At 38.6% G+C, this 14601-nt stretch overlaps 1 protein-coding gene across 1 annotated transcript in view; it reads left to right on the top strand.

Moving 5' to 3' along the window:
• Window positions 1–1094: 1094 nt before the first annotated feature.
• The window catches only part of LOC146463199 (carboxypeptidase B-like), a 13602-nt gene continuing 95 nt past the window's right edge, over window positions 1095–14601 (top strand). Inside the window, exons 1-10 of the mRNA XM_085084718.1 lie at window positions 1095–1308; window positions 3068–3149; window positions 3914–4120; window positions 5453–5554; window positions 6212–6319; window positions 7240–7350; window positions 8017–8104; window positions 9573–9778; window positions 11720–11804; window positions 13163–14601. The exon at window positions 13163–14601 is cut by the window's right edge and continues 95 nt beyond it. Of these exons, the coding sequence (XP_084940844.1) occupies window positions 1202–1308; window positions 3068–3149; window positions 3914–4120; window positions 5453–5554; window positions 6212–6319; window positions 7240–7350; window positions 8017–8104; window positions 9573–9778; window positions 11720–11804; window positions 13163–13347 (1281 nt within the window). The 5' untranslated portion in view covers window positions 1095–1201 and the 3' untranslated portion in view covers window positions 13348–14601. The remainder of the gene's footprint in view (window positions 1309–3067; window positions 3150–3913; window positions 4121–5452; window positions 5555–6211; window positions 6320–7239; window positions 7351–8016; window positions 8105–9572; window positions 9779–11719; window positions 11805–13162) is intronic.

Here is a 14601-nt window from a genome sequence, read left to right as displayed (position 1 = left end):
TATGCCGGAAGCGCATAATAGTGACAATAGAAATGAACAGAATCGACAATTTTACCGCATAGTCTCATCTAGTCAATTACAGATAATTTAAGATTCATCATAATCTGTCTGAAATTTGGTATGTTGCGGTAGCACTTTGAGTCTGCAACTGTAACTAGCTATGAGGCCCTCCAAGGGGTTTTGCCGACAGGCGACATTACCTCAAAATGTGGCGACAATCTTTTTCCAAAACGGCGACAGCCGACAGGAACGGACATGAAAAGCGCAACAATTTGTGACAGCGACAAAGCATACCAGTATCGGCAGTGACAGTATCATAATAATTATTTAAAACTATCATTGCAGGCAGCACATTTGATCAAGGACAATTAACTAAGTGTAAATATTTTGATATGTATTTCTATGGTACCGCATCGCGAAAATTTAAGTACCGACAACGACATTTGCCGTTCCAGCAAAAATTCGACAGCGACATTTTTTCGAACGAAACAGGCGACAAGCAGGCTCGAAAACACGCGACAAGCGACACCAGAACCCCCCTTGGAGGGCCTCAGCTATGACCGAGTAGCAATGCGACCATTTCAAGCTATTTCAGTAAGCCTTGTCAGTACTCTAGACTGCATATTCTTTTAGAGTTAATAAGGGATAGTATTCTGCTGAGCCGGGATGGAGGAAAGTAAGTCAGAGGGTACGTTTACATGAAGGTTGAACAGTGCTACAGACCTCCAATTACGAAATACGAAGACAGACCAAGATGATTTTTTTATTTGGCAAAATATTATCATGATATCTCTCCGGATATCATGCTGCAATGATGTCTTGAGATATCATGATATCTCTCAGGAAGTTACGAAACGAAGAAATCATCTTGTAAAGATATCATGGTGATAAGAGATATCTCGAGAAATCATAGAGATATCATGATGTCTACTTTTGAACGCCACGGCCCGCCATAGTAGAGCCCACAGTTTGTGTTTGGCTCAGCACGTGAAACGCTTTCAGCTGTTCTCGAGGGCTTGAACCATTGTTGACGTCTGATAGAACATTTCTGACCTCAGTGTCACAAATAGATACACAAAAATAAACAGATCAGTTTCATGTGAAGTCAATAACCAATTGTATCATTATGACATATTAACCGCAGTGAGCGCGACTTTTCTCATTACACCACACCACATATTAACACACGCTTTGTCGGTTCATGATGCTTCGGAGAAGAAATTTTGTAAGTTGCTGCCGAACCTTCGCTTTTCTCTTTTTCTTGGTTTTTGTACGGACAAGCTTGGAGAAGCGCCTAAGCTATCATGGGTGAGTTTTGATCACAATAAGGAGTGAAATATTTTTCAATTAGTCGTGTGATTCTTTTCCGGTTCTCGATCGTTCTTTACAGTTTCGAAATTCCAGCGCTTAAAAACTGAAACATCGTGTATGTTTTGAAAAATGCTTACCCCGAATAATGATTCTAGGGTCTCTTCTTTCTTAGCCCTCTTCTGAGTTGCGTTCTACAGTTCTGATGTGGTTTAATTTCACGTTCTTCTATTACTCTTAAAATGACAGCTCAGATCCACATGATATTTCAGTAATACATGTACTTTCCTATTATTATTCGGGCCATACAAGAAGGTTGTAAGTTTGAATCTGTAGATGAAATCTTGGACTATGACCATTTAAATGAAAGCTAGAGGTTAGAACGTTCTTGAAATGGCGGTTACAGCTTTTAAATTGCGGATGAAATCACGATTATCGAAAGGGAGTAAGTGGTCAGTTTCTTATCCTGTACAAATACTGTAAGTCCTAATCAGACGTCTATGGATGAGATTATAAAGTATGATCACTAGTTTCTTCAAGTTTAAGCGCTTTTTATGGAGGTGAAAAGGGCAGAAAAGTGGTATAAAATCGTGCGTTCTGTGAACATTCTCAAATTAGATCTTATTTCCGGTGGAAGGCTTTACATGTAAAATGTTATTTAAAGCCGAACATAAATCTTCCACTTTGAATCGAAATCTCTGTTGACACATCAGTGATAATTATTACAAAGGTCATAAATTATATGAATTCACTGTCTTTTGTATAGCAAGAAATCTTTGGGGGATTTTTGGGTGAATTGGCTTGTTTGGGTAATTTGCTTACACTAATCTAATTTTATTCTTCTACTTTATAGAAATTAATACTTTTTTTGGGGGGGGGGGGGGGGATTTTATGTCTTTTTTGTTTCCGGTTAAGTGATCAACTTCAACTTTTTATTGCGCCAAATCACTTACATGTATCGGTATATTAGTATTTCTTAACAAAAATCGTATAATATTGAGCTGGAAACCGCGGAAGCGTCTCTACATTTCATGATCTAGGCCACAGCCCCCCGCTATATTATTTTGACGACTTTTTACAGTATAACATATTTGGATTCTGATTGAATCAGTTTTTACTTCAGCATTATAATGTCAGCTAATTTTCCACAAAACAACAAACTAGATTTCATGAAGTTCAAAGCTGTTAATAACGCTTAAGTAGTTAACACACAGTAACAGGTTGTTTTTAAGTCGCGAGTCGCGCGCACACGCGCGCGAGCAGCAAACCGCGAGTAGCCCGCGCTATTCGTACAGTCTAAAGTCGCAGTCTATAGTGATGCCTACTGCTCTTATTCTCCATGCAAATTCTCCTGATTCAAATGTCAAGAACATTGTACCTTGCATCGATTAGTTTTAGTAACAACGATCGACAGAGGTTGTTGATGTTCTTTTTCTGAATATAACAAAAAGAAATACTGCTTAGCAGCTTCAATTTGAATTGATCGTATAGATAGGATGCAAATTTAAAGCCAGGTTAGAGAAAGCGTCTAAAAATGCATTTGGTGGTCTGCAGTATGGACCTAAAACTGATGCAGGATTACGGATAATAAATTTTAGGGACGGGATACGGGATGAAAACTTTGACGGGAAGCGGGATAGGCTGGATATGGAGGCTATTGGAATCAGTTTCGAGAAGCTCTTGTGTTTACGGTTTCGGCTGTACTGTTGCTTCGCGAGCTCAAACCAAACTTATAACTATGCTTGAATCTACCTTTCAGTGACCAAGTATTGCAAGTTATTCCCAAATCAGAGGAAGCCGTAAAATTCTTGGATGACATGTTCCACAGCAACAACTTCAAGGTATGACAGTAGAACTAAAACCACAGAATTAATGTTACGACCCGAACAATCAAACAAAACAATCATCGAAACGTCTTAGAACCACATACTCCTTCATGTCATTTTGTAGACAATAGTGACCTTAAGATTGGGGGTTCCCTCTTAAATCGCAAACCGCAAGCGCCAGACAGCAGCTTACAGTTCAGAGTTCGCCGTATGTACCGCAATCCGGGCTTAAGATTGAGGGTTACTTTTTACCCATGCATTATGGGATCATCATCATCATCGGCATCCGTGGATTTCGAAAAACTCTGCTGTAATTCACTTAGCTCTAGACAGTGTCCTTGACGTTGAAACCTGAACCTAAAACATCAAACGGGACGGGCAGGAACGGAGTCACGTGACTTTTAGAGGTTTGCGGTTTGCAGCAAACGAGGAAAAACCTCAATCTTAAGGTCCATATGAAAACTGAGTGTTTCGAAAACGGTCGCATTTGATTCTTTATTTTTTTTTTTTTTGGATTATGTTTGAATGTTCGTCTCCATTAGCACCTTGTGCCGTAAAAACTTCAGAGGGTGAATAAAGGACATGTTTTCTGACGCACTAAAGCTTTTTAAAATTCTCGTTCGCCTTCTTGTGTGGAAGTAGAGACATCTTGAGGTCTAAATTAATCTGAGCTTCAGGGAGGGAGGGAGGGGGACTTTTTCTCCTACCCTCCTCCACCCAAGAGCCGAAAATTAACGCTGATCGTCAGACTAAGATTAAATCATTTTTGCACTTTTCAGTTAGATTTCTGGACCTATCCCAGCCAGCCTGGTAAGCCTGTAGACATTCATGTACCTAACAACAGCATGCGGGAATTTAAACACGTCCTGAAAAAGAAAAAGATCTCCTTCAGCGTGAAAATTAGGAACCTGCAGCGCTTAATCAACGGCGAGAGGATGAGATTTCGTTCCGTGCCATTCATGGGAGCTTTCCGGTCGTATTCTCAGGTAAATATCAATGGACCCCTCTCCAAAATGGCGGCCGAAAATTCAAATATGTTAAAATTAAAAACGTATACCAGCACTAGAAAGAGCACTTTTACTTTAGTAACCCTGCAAAGTTTCAGCATATCAGGTGCAATATCAGCTGAGAAAATGTAAGTTGAAAAATAAAAAAAAATAAAAATTACAGACGTTTGTATCACTGGGGGTATGACGTATACCCCCAGTCATACAAACGTCTGTAAATTTGTCAAATTTCATCGTACATTTCCTAAGCTGATATAACACCTAATATGCTGAAACTTTGCAAGGTTACTAAAGTAAAGGTGCTCTTTTCAGTGCTGGTATCAGTTTTTCATTCAGTTGAATTTTAACTCAATCAAATCTGTTGTCGCCATTTTGGAGAAGGGTCTATTGCCTACCATGCAGTTGAACAAAAATAAAGCCGAGCGGCACCACAGAAGGTGCTTCTCAATAGCTTGATTAAAATAGGTGCACTCTAAGATAGACTGCTCACAGTCCTCTATTTTCCGTAGGATTTTCGCGACTCGTACGCTTCGATCGAACTCCCGCCATCTTCTTTTGTAACGACAACGCAACCTGGGGGAGAGTGCCTGAACTACCGAGGGAGGCCCTACCCCGCTCCCCTCAGTTGTTTAGAAACTTTCCCCAGGTTGCACTCGCCTTTACAAATCAAGATGGCGGGAGCTCGCTCGAAGCGTTTGAGTCTCGAAAATCCAAAGGAAACATAAGGGACTGTGAACAGTCTAAGTCAAGGATTTCATCACTCGTGAACACTCCTCCCCAAGCTCCCTGCCGCGCCTTACGATCTGAGCCCTCCTTTCTATTCCTCACAAACCCTGCGGACGTGGCAGGCACTTATTATTTTGTGTTTATGGGGGATTCTAACTTTTGAGTGTGTGCGTGGAAGAAACGCTTATTCAAAACAAAATGTTCCCGTGCGACTGAAATTGAGCAGTACTTTCCTGCCGAACTGTTTATCATGCTGTAATAAATGGGTGTACCTTTTATGCCTGAGGATGAAATCCTAAAGTGTGGCTATTCAAATGAAAGATACCGAGCAGTACTTTCCTGTGGTGCTGTTTATTATGCTGTCAAGGTGGTTTTAGCTTTTTAGTCTGCGGATGAAATCCTAAAGTGTGACCATTTAAATGAAAGCTAATGAGCAGTACTTTCCTGTGATGCTGTTTTTCATGCGGTATAAGGTGCTTCGTCATACCTTCAATTGTATCGAACTTCACTTAGTCTTTTACTATTATTTGTCGTCATCGTGGGCACTACAAGGAGTCCTTACGTACAGTAAACTTTCCTTCACAGATCATCCATGAGTTGAGGCGACTGGAGCGACTTAACGAGAGCCTGGCTAGGGTTTTAAATCTTGGGAAATCGTACGAGAATAGGACAATGTATGGAATAAAGGTACTCGATCAACTATTTTTCTTTTACTCTGATTCGTAAATCGAATTTATATTTCGCGTTCTAACGGAAGAGAAGATTTGATTACAAGTTATTAATGTTAAACAGTTTTACTTTAAATAAATAATAAGTAAATACACGCCAATTTCTAGAGCGCTTTTTCATGATGAAATGATCAAATTTGCCTGACATTAAGACTAAGTAAAGTTAGAAATGGAAAACACAACATTTTAGAAAATTACGACTGGCAGGATTTGAACACGTGATTACTGTGAAGCTAATCCAAATGGCACAAAGAGGGACTTCATCTCGGGACGTACTGGATTACAAGATTCCGGCCTCCAAACCACTAGGCTGCTGCAATCACAACAAAGGCAAACAGCGCAATGAGCCAATCAGAAGCTAAGTTGAAGCAAGTACATGCAACCGGCGCCAAGCGCGAAAATGGCGCAAGTCACCTTTGCTTTCAGCTTTGCTTCTCATTGGTTGAAAAAGTTGCGCGAGTTTTGCTAACCAATCACAAAACGTAATAAAACAAAACAAAACAAAACCAAAGGCGAAATTGCTTTCGACACTCGATTGAAAACCATTCCAACCAGCTAGAAAACTACTTTCAGGAATTTCATATTCTGTCATTAATTTTGTTTCTGTTTTCCTTAGATCTCTTCAAATATATCCATGGTGAACAAATCTGTAATTTTCATCAATTGCGGTATACACGCTCGTGAATGGATCTCGATATCAACCTGCGTGTATGTCGCGAGAGAGGTAAAGCAATATAAACATAGCATCATAATTATCAAAACTGAACTGTATCATTGGATAATAATACTCCATAGTTTTGATTGGCTAAGTGACTCGAGGGTATTTAACAATTATTCACCGAAGTGGAGGTGAATAAGTAGTGACGGATAGCAGCGAGGTAAATATCCACCGCTTGCACCGAAACTGAGGTGAATAATTGTTGAAGTATATACCACACAAGCTGAATAAAAAGCGAACCAAATTAAAAAATACCTTTATTTTTAACAGTATACCGACAAATGGTGGGAAATTTTAAAATCTCGCGCGCCGCGCAGTAAGCGATTTCTTATTGTAGAAAGTTCTGTCTCACTTTCTTGCGAACAAATAACACTTTTTGAGTCGCTTGTTTGGTTGCTGCGGTGTCATTTCTTCAATTATTCTGTGAAGTTCGTCTTGTTCTTGAAACCATGCTGCAAAACATTAGATGTTTCATTGTTTACATTGTAATTATAGTGCTCAGCAGTTTTCGAAAACTAGGCAAATTGTATTTTCATTTTTCGCCTTAGAATATAAGGTTGGAAAGATTAAATAACTTACTATTTAATGCCGTCAAACTAAACTTTGTTGCCATTTTTGTAGTTTTTGTTTATTGAAATAATTTCCTCTTCAGTGACCGTGGCAAAACGGGAAGTCATCGAAGGTGAATAGTACTTGGTTAATCACCTCCCAGCTAGCCAATCAGCGCGCGCGAAAGGCACTATTCACTTGTCTGGTATATACTTACAGCCATTACACTATGACTGAGAAATAGCGGCCAATAGCCAACCTCTACTTTCAACCAACTGTTATGTACTTTGCGCTTCCGCTCCTGACAGTAAACTTGTTTCACAAACGGTGTCAGAGTTTTACCTAACAGAAGTGACCAATTCACCATTCTTTTCTAGCTTCTTCTCAGTTATACAACAAACAATGATGTCAGGTATTTGATGGACAAGTTGGAGTGGATTATAGTTCCTGTTGTCAATGTGGATGGATACATTTACACACATACAACGGTGATGGCTCCTTCTATACAATAATTCAAATTTCTGCTTATACTCTCTCTACAATATATCATGTGTACAAGGGGTTAGCTCAGGCTTCTTTTAAAAGAAAGTGTGGTGCTGTGTCGGTGGGGAGTAGAGACGAATGTTTAGTTTTATTAACTTTATCAACAGCGTTGATAACTAAAGGTAAATTTGCCACCGTAAAGAATCACTTTAAAGACATATTATCACATAACATTTTAGGCGCTTGGTTTCTTTTGGTACTTTACAACAGCAAACGCAAAAATATTGAGGTCACGGATTCGAATCCCGATCAAACCTGAATCTTTGTCACGCTTTCTTTTCTCAACGGCTTAGGTTTTTACGTAAATAACTGCGAGAGTCTTAATCTTTCTCGTATTTAATTTTTCCCGGCAGTTCAAATATATGGTCCATATATTTATTTTCATTTATTCATCTTTCACGGGTATATTACGAACGCAAGATTCGACTAGTTCGCTTGATAGTTCAGTTGGTAGAGCACTGCACCGGCATCGCAGAGGTCATGGGTTCGAATACTTAATAACTGCGAGGGTTTTTTTCTATTAAATAGTTAAGTAATATTGAGACTATATTGGGATACCATAATGTGCGCATCTTGGCATAACACGACGCTTTTGATATAATGTTTTACAGGACAGGCTGTGGAGAAAAAATAGAAGACCTAACACAACCGAGTGTGTAGGAACAGACCTGAATCGAAATTTCAACTTCAAATGGGCCAGTGAGTACTGTTGCGTTTGTTTCTCTAAGAATATTTAATTCATCACTCCGAGAGTCGCACGAAGGGAAGCCATCAATTTAAATTTCGTGTGCCATATGCAAATAAAGACGTTTTTAAATTTCCGTTCTTCCCAAAAGCTATAGCAGACTGGAACTGCCTCCTAGAGGCCATTGTTTCGTCAACCTCTTTGGAAATATTTAAACATGGGTTATAAGCTTTTCTTAAGTATTAGTATATAGTTTATATAGTTTTCTTTATTTGACTTGTATATCATTATTTTATATATTGATATATCTGTATTTTATTCATTTTCTAATTTTATTTATTTTTACGGTTGGTGTGATATCTAACGGTTTTACCCACCAAATAACATGTAAATGTAAATGTAAATATCTGGTGCTGCCGGCCAGGCGTGGCTATTCCTCTCAAACGCTGGACCAAATCAGTAGACTTGCATCCTTCAAAACCTATATTTTCACTGGACCCTGATAACCTACAGCTCCATTGTTTCTTTTAGGGTTGGGAGCATTGCTCTGTTGTTCGTTCTTTTGTCCTCTCGACCAACCATGTAAGACATTGCAAGTGGTGCAGGTCGCCCAAATTTTTTTTCATTCCTAATATACCTTATTACTGGACATTAACGCTTGCATTAATATATGTGTTACTTAAATTTATGGAAATTAAGGTTAAATTTAGTTTGAAATAAAGGAAATTGGCGCGAACAAGAAGACCAATTTTCTAGATGAAGGAAGTTATCGAAGGCAACGAGATCTCTATTTTATCAAATAAGAAAACGTCGTATTGTAGTGTGTTAAGTTCAATTCCTTTTGTTTTTCTTTTTCCTTTTGACAAAGTATTACTAAACATTAACGCTTCTGTTGAAAATTGAAAAGATTAAAATATAAGTAAAAAAATAAAAAAAGAAAGAAATCTATTTATTGTTTCACTTGTAATTTGAAGATTTTTTAAGAATTTTCAGAAGAGTCAACAATACCTATAGCCGAAGAGCTAGGGCTGGTCTGGCCATCCGAAATATTAGGACTCCTTCAGATTTGCCTACTAGTACGTGATTTAAAACAAACAAGACTTTTCAAACCTAGTTTGCGTGGTTTAGATAACCGCTTGTCACACCAATCTTGTTTCTAGGGTCTCCTTGCCTACTGGTAAACAACGGGAAGGAGCTAGAGTTCTGGGGATGTCACTGATTTGAAATTTAAAAGTCGTTCTCGTACTCTGATCTAAAGGTTCTTAATGTATAGTGGAAATAAGTTGCATGATCAGCCCTACAGTGAGTCGTTAGAGCTCTTCCTCAAAAGGTTTTCACATTAGTAGCTTATTTTGTAACTGAGAATGGTTATTGTAACCACCGAAATATGTTTTCTAATTTAAAGTATATTGTGTTTTAATTTTCGTCAAAATAAGTTTTTCTCAGCTATATAATAATGTATTTTGTTTGTAAATTCAACAGCCGTCGGCGCGGATCATGGCCAACCTTGCAGTGCGATTTATCCTGGCTTGGAGCCTTTCTCCGAACCAGAAACGTTTAATCTCGCCAGATACATGTACTCCATAAGAAGAAGGATCAAAGCTTACGTAGATTTTCATTCCTATGGGCAACTGTGGATGTCTGCTTGGGGTTTTACAAGATATTTACCGCCAACGTATCCCAAGAATGTAAGTGTTGATACTAATACCCAGGCTATAATGCTTGTTGTACGTGAGCAAATTTTCCTGGACAAGTTTTAAGGTCGGCACTTGTGAGTGGACAATTCCTCAGGAATAGGCCATTTTACAATTGTGTGCTATTGATGGTTTGCATGTGACGTCATGGCGGCCATGTTGGTGGACAGGAACAACACGATTTTTCTCTTCTTGGAGTTGACTGCCTCTTTATGCAAATTATGTAAGCAAAATTTTTTTTGGTTTTGTCCACCAACATGGCGGCAATGCAAACTGCCTATAAGAGACCTGGCCTTGGATTGAAAGCAAGGCTGAGGTTGACCTAGTTTTGATACAAACCTCATTGCTTTTCATGAAGACTAGTTACCATAAGAACAGCATGATCTACATCTGCAAAGCAAGTTTCAAGTTTCAAGTTTTATTAAGTTTTTCAAACGTTACTTACAAATGAAAACCGCCTGCAAATAGCGAGCTAATCTAGGCAGGCGGTGTTAAGGACATACATAAGCGAATTACTATTTGAAGGCATTAAAAAAGTCAGTTTTGAATACATTATTTGTCAAAAGAGTAAAAAGTAATGTAAAGTGAAGAAAAAAATTATGATTTATGATTGAATTATAATTAAGATGACTTTTTTATTTCAGAAATAAGAGCGCTAATGTCAGCATAACTGTCCAGAGTTTCTAAAGTTACAAATAGTAATGCTTGAATTTTCTTTTTGAATATGTGCTTTGGTAGTCTTCGATAGCTTTCGGGAATGCTGTTCCAAATTTTAGCTCCAACGATAAAAAAAGAGTTTTTATGATGATTGAGCCAAGATTTGTATAAAAACAACGTCACCCCCAGCCTCGCTTACGATCCAAGGCCAGGTCACTTAGTACACAACTGTAAAATGGGCTATTTGCTACTGGGACTAACTTGAGAGCTATGGCAACGACGGCGGCGACAACAACGAGAACGTCAAAAAAGCATTAGGCTTTAAACCAAAACAACGACTCTGCACGTGCATTATACTTTTTGGTACATTTCTTTGCCGTCACTGCACGACTAGGACGTGAAATTTTCTAGATGGACGTTTTATGGAGGACGTAGACACACGACGACGAATTTTTCTCCCTCTTTCTAAACTTGAGTGCAGTTTCCAATAATTCAACTCCAGGAAATTTCTCCTACAGTTGCCATTTAAAGCGAGTTGGAATAATCGGGACAATGTTTGAAAACATGCGAATTCCCTTGTATAGTAAAGTTTTCGCTGCTGCCGCCGTCATCGTTGCTAAAGCGTGAACTTCCCAATTTCGTCCAAAATTCTCGTCGTAGGAACAAAATTTTGGTCTTTGCGAGAGATTTTTCGTTGTTTCAAACTGGTTTGAATTGAAAAAACAAAACGGTTTGAAAAACGAATCGAGAACATAAAAGCTTAAAACTTAAAGGATTTTAAACAATTTGCCAGACGAATGCCGACAGCACTGAAACAAACGTGAAAACACGCGAATTTGTAATAATAGTAAAGTTTTCGCTGCTAGTGTCGCCGTCACCGTTACTAAAGTGTGAACTTCCTAATTTTGTCCAAAATTCTAGTCGCAGGAACAAAATTTTAAATAGTTTGAGAGACGAATGCCGACAGCGCTGAAACAAAAAAGCGACACAAAAAGTAAATCTTCGAATTCGGCCTTTCACAATATCAACCATCAGTGCCCAATTTCGAACATGTTTTAATGGGAAAATTGCTCTTGACAGAGAACCAGCCATTTCTACCACAAATTTTCAAAGAGCCACCACTCTTCCTTCAGAAAAAGGAAACTCCCTAAATGCAATTAATCAAAGTAAAGAACTTGAACCCAATTTGCCTCATGCCGGAGTTTCGAATCCTGTAGAAGCCCCTTTAATCCTTTCGTTAATTAATGGATATACCATTTTTTTTTGTTTTCTTAACAGTGGGTTGCTATGAAGCGTATTGTTCGAGCTATTTTTCACACCAATGGAACGTACTATCATATCGGACCCGCAGCAGTTGCTATCTGTAAGTATTCAGTTGCTTTGTCCCTCAATTAGTTATCAGGTAAGGTATGCAGCTCGAAGCTAAAAGCTATTCAAAATTATTTTGATAGCATCTGGCAAATAGGACCATTGCTACCCTCTCCAAGTCTCTCCCGGAATCAACACTACTCTTTTACAGCGTTATTTCCGACAGTTCGCTGATAACAATTTGTATCAACATGAAAAGATACAGTGAAGAATGAGTAGATCTTCCCTTGTGCCAAGAAAACAACGAAACAAAACAAAACAAAAACAAAACACAACACACACACAAAACAAAAAACAAAAACAAAGCAAAACAAACAACAGCCGGCTAATTTATAACTATTATTTGCTTTTCCGTCTAGGATTTTCTTGATATCCCTTTGAGGATCAAAAATCATTTTCAGCACATTTTGTTTCGATTAAGTTAAGATGCTTTTGGTAAGAATGTTAACACATTGGAGGCAAAAAAAAAGGCAGAATACTCATGACAAATCCCCTTTGAATTCCTGGAGCTAAGCAGCGGCATTGTCTTTTACTAGCACGGGGCCATAGTACAACACTATTATTATTAATAGATGATTTTTTTCATTTGATGACACAAGCATAATCGGAAAAAGGAAATCTGAGTTCTCCTATCAGGAGTCGAACCTAAGACCTTCCGATTACTAGTTCGGATGCTCTACCACTCAGCTACAGGAGACTCGTGGGAGCTAAGGCCATTAAACTAGGTTCACGTGACAAACATCCTGCATACTGCTAGGATTGGAATGTTGATGAGTTGGTATATGTGAAAAAAATATGATGTTGTGTTTTAATCCTGGCCCCGATTGTTCAAAGAGCGGTTAACTTTAACCAGTGGATAAGTTGCTATCCAGCCGATAAAAGCTTTTGGTTCGGGAGCCTATTTTATTCGCTGAATAACGATTTATCTAATCTCGTACCCCGATCTCAGTCGTCGGTTCGGGAATGTCGAAATTACGATTTATCCACTGGATAGAGTTATCCGCTCTTTGAACAACCGGGAACTGGGGGCCGTTTCTCGAAAGTCCCGGTAACTTACCGGGCACGATAAGTGATTTCGGTGATAAATGTTTCTTAAAAGAAGTCAATTTTTGTTAGCTTTGAATACTAAATTTTAATATCTTATTATTCTGTGAAAACATTGGCCAAGTACCATGCCTTTAATCATTGTGTAACCGGCGAAAAAACATTATTTTAAAAATAAACTTAACGGACCGGGACTTTCGAGACACGGGCCCCGGGTGTTTAAACTATAGATGTATAACATCAGATTTGTTTCACACAATTACTAATGTTTTATACAAGTTCTTATTTTTTGTATTATTTGACTGTCAGACAAGACATCCGGGGACGCAACAGATTGGGTGTATGGAGTGCTAGGTGTGACGCATTCTTACGGAGTGGAGTTACGGCCTTCTATCTTTACTAAAGATGGTTTCGTTCTTCATCCAAAGTACATTGAACCAGTTGGCAAGGAGGCTTTTGCTGGACTTAAAACTCTGGCGTACTTGATACGATGAGAAACGAGCGTGGAAGCTTCAAGAACTGAACAGTGAACTAAATGTTATAGTGTCTCGTATAAAGCAGGATTCTATAATATGGAAATGCTGTATGAGAGACAATTCGAAATCCTGAGATAAGGGAGCTTTAGCAACAACGACGACGATTTCAACGAAAACGTCACTTTTCATGAAACACCGTAACGGCAATAGAAAAGCCAGCATTCTGTACAATGTAACACGCTTTAAATGATTAAACATTAAGGGGCGCGAAGAACAGGCGAAGAAACTGATCTGAAAAGAAGCAGAAAAGAAACTGCGATGAAACGAAGAGCTTAAAACTAAAATAGATACAAGCAAACAAAACATTACCAAGTGAACAGCGCTAAATTGACGGCACAGCGGAAAAACGATACTTACATTTGTTGCGGAGCTGGGTGAACTGTAATACTAGTCTTGATCGACTGCCCTTTGAGCGTTGTGGAGACGAACAAAACCAGATGACTGCTTACGTGCTGAAGAGATAAACTGTAGTGCCCTAAACGGCGAAAATTTATATTTAAACCTGCCAAAATTTGTGAACGAAATACGAGTAGATTACGCTAAATTACGTAACTTACATATTCCAAACCCAAAAAAACTGACAACTATATTGACGGCATTCCTACACAAAATAATTACGATAACTCTAATGACTAGTCATTTAGTTTCTTACAAATAAAAGGATTTCGTGTTTTTTCAATCGTCGTCGCGATTATTCAAACTCGCTCATAATGTCAAATGTAGGTGAAATATCCTGGAGTTGAATTCTTAAAGACCACACCCAAGTTTAAAAAGAGAAAGAAAATTCGTCGTCTTGTCTGTACGTCCTCCATAAAGTGTCCCATCAGGAAATTCCACGTCCTATTCGTGCAGTGACGACAAAGAATTGCACCAAAAAAGTTTGATGCACGAGCAGAGTTGTTGTTTGCTTTTATGACGTTCTAGTTGCCATCGCTGTCGTCGTTGCTAAAGCTCCCTAATGTACCAAGATTCGTAACACACGTACATAACCATTGTTTTTGCAGAGAGATTGTTTTGATCATTAAATCGTATTGTTTTGTGAATTTCTTGTTGGCGTCGTCCCTATTAAGCAAAGAAGACGGCGACCTCAACAAGAACGCCACAAAACACTAAGGGCCAGTTATTTAAACAGTCTAACTTAGGCTGCTGCTTAAGACAATTAGTAGGCCTCCAAATCTGTTTATAAGTGCTTTATTTTAAGTAGATAAATAG

Source organism: Pavona decussata, unplaced genomic scaffold (assembly GCF_977016875.1).
Source record: "Pavona decussata unplaced genomic scaffold, jaPavDecu1.1 SCAFFOLD_180, whole genome shotgun sequence".
NCBI classification, from domain to species: domain Eukaryota; kingdom Metazoa; phylum Cnidaria; class Anthozoa; order Scleractinia; family Agariciidae; genus Pavona; species Pavona decussata.
This window is presented reverse-complemented; position numbering and strand designations above follow the sequence as displayed.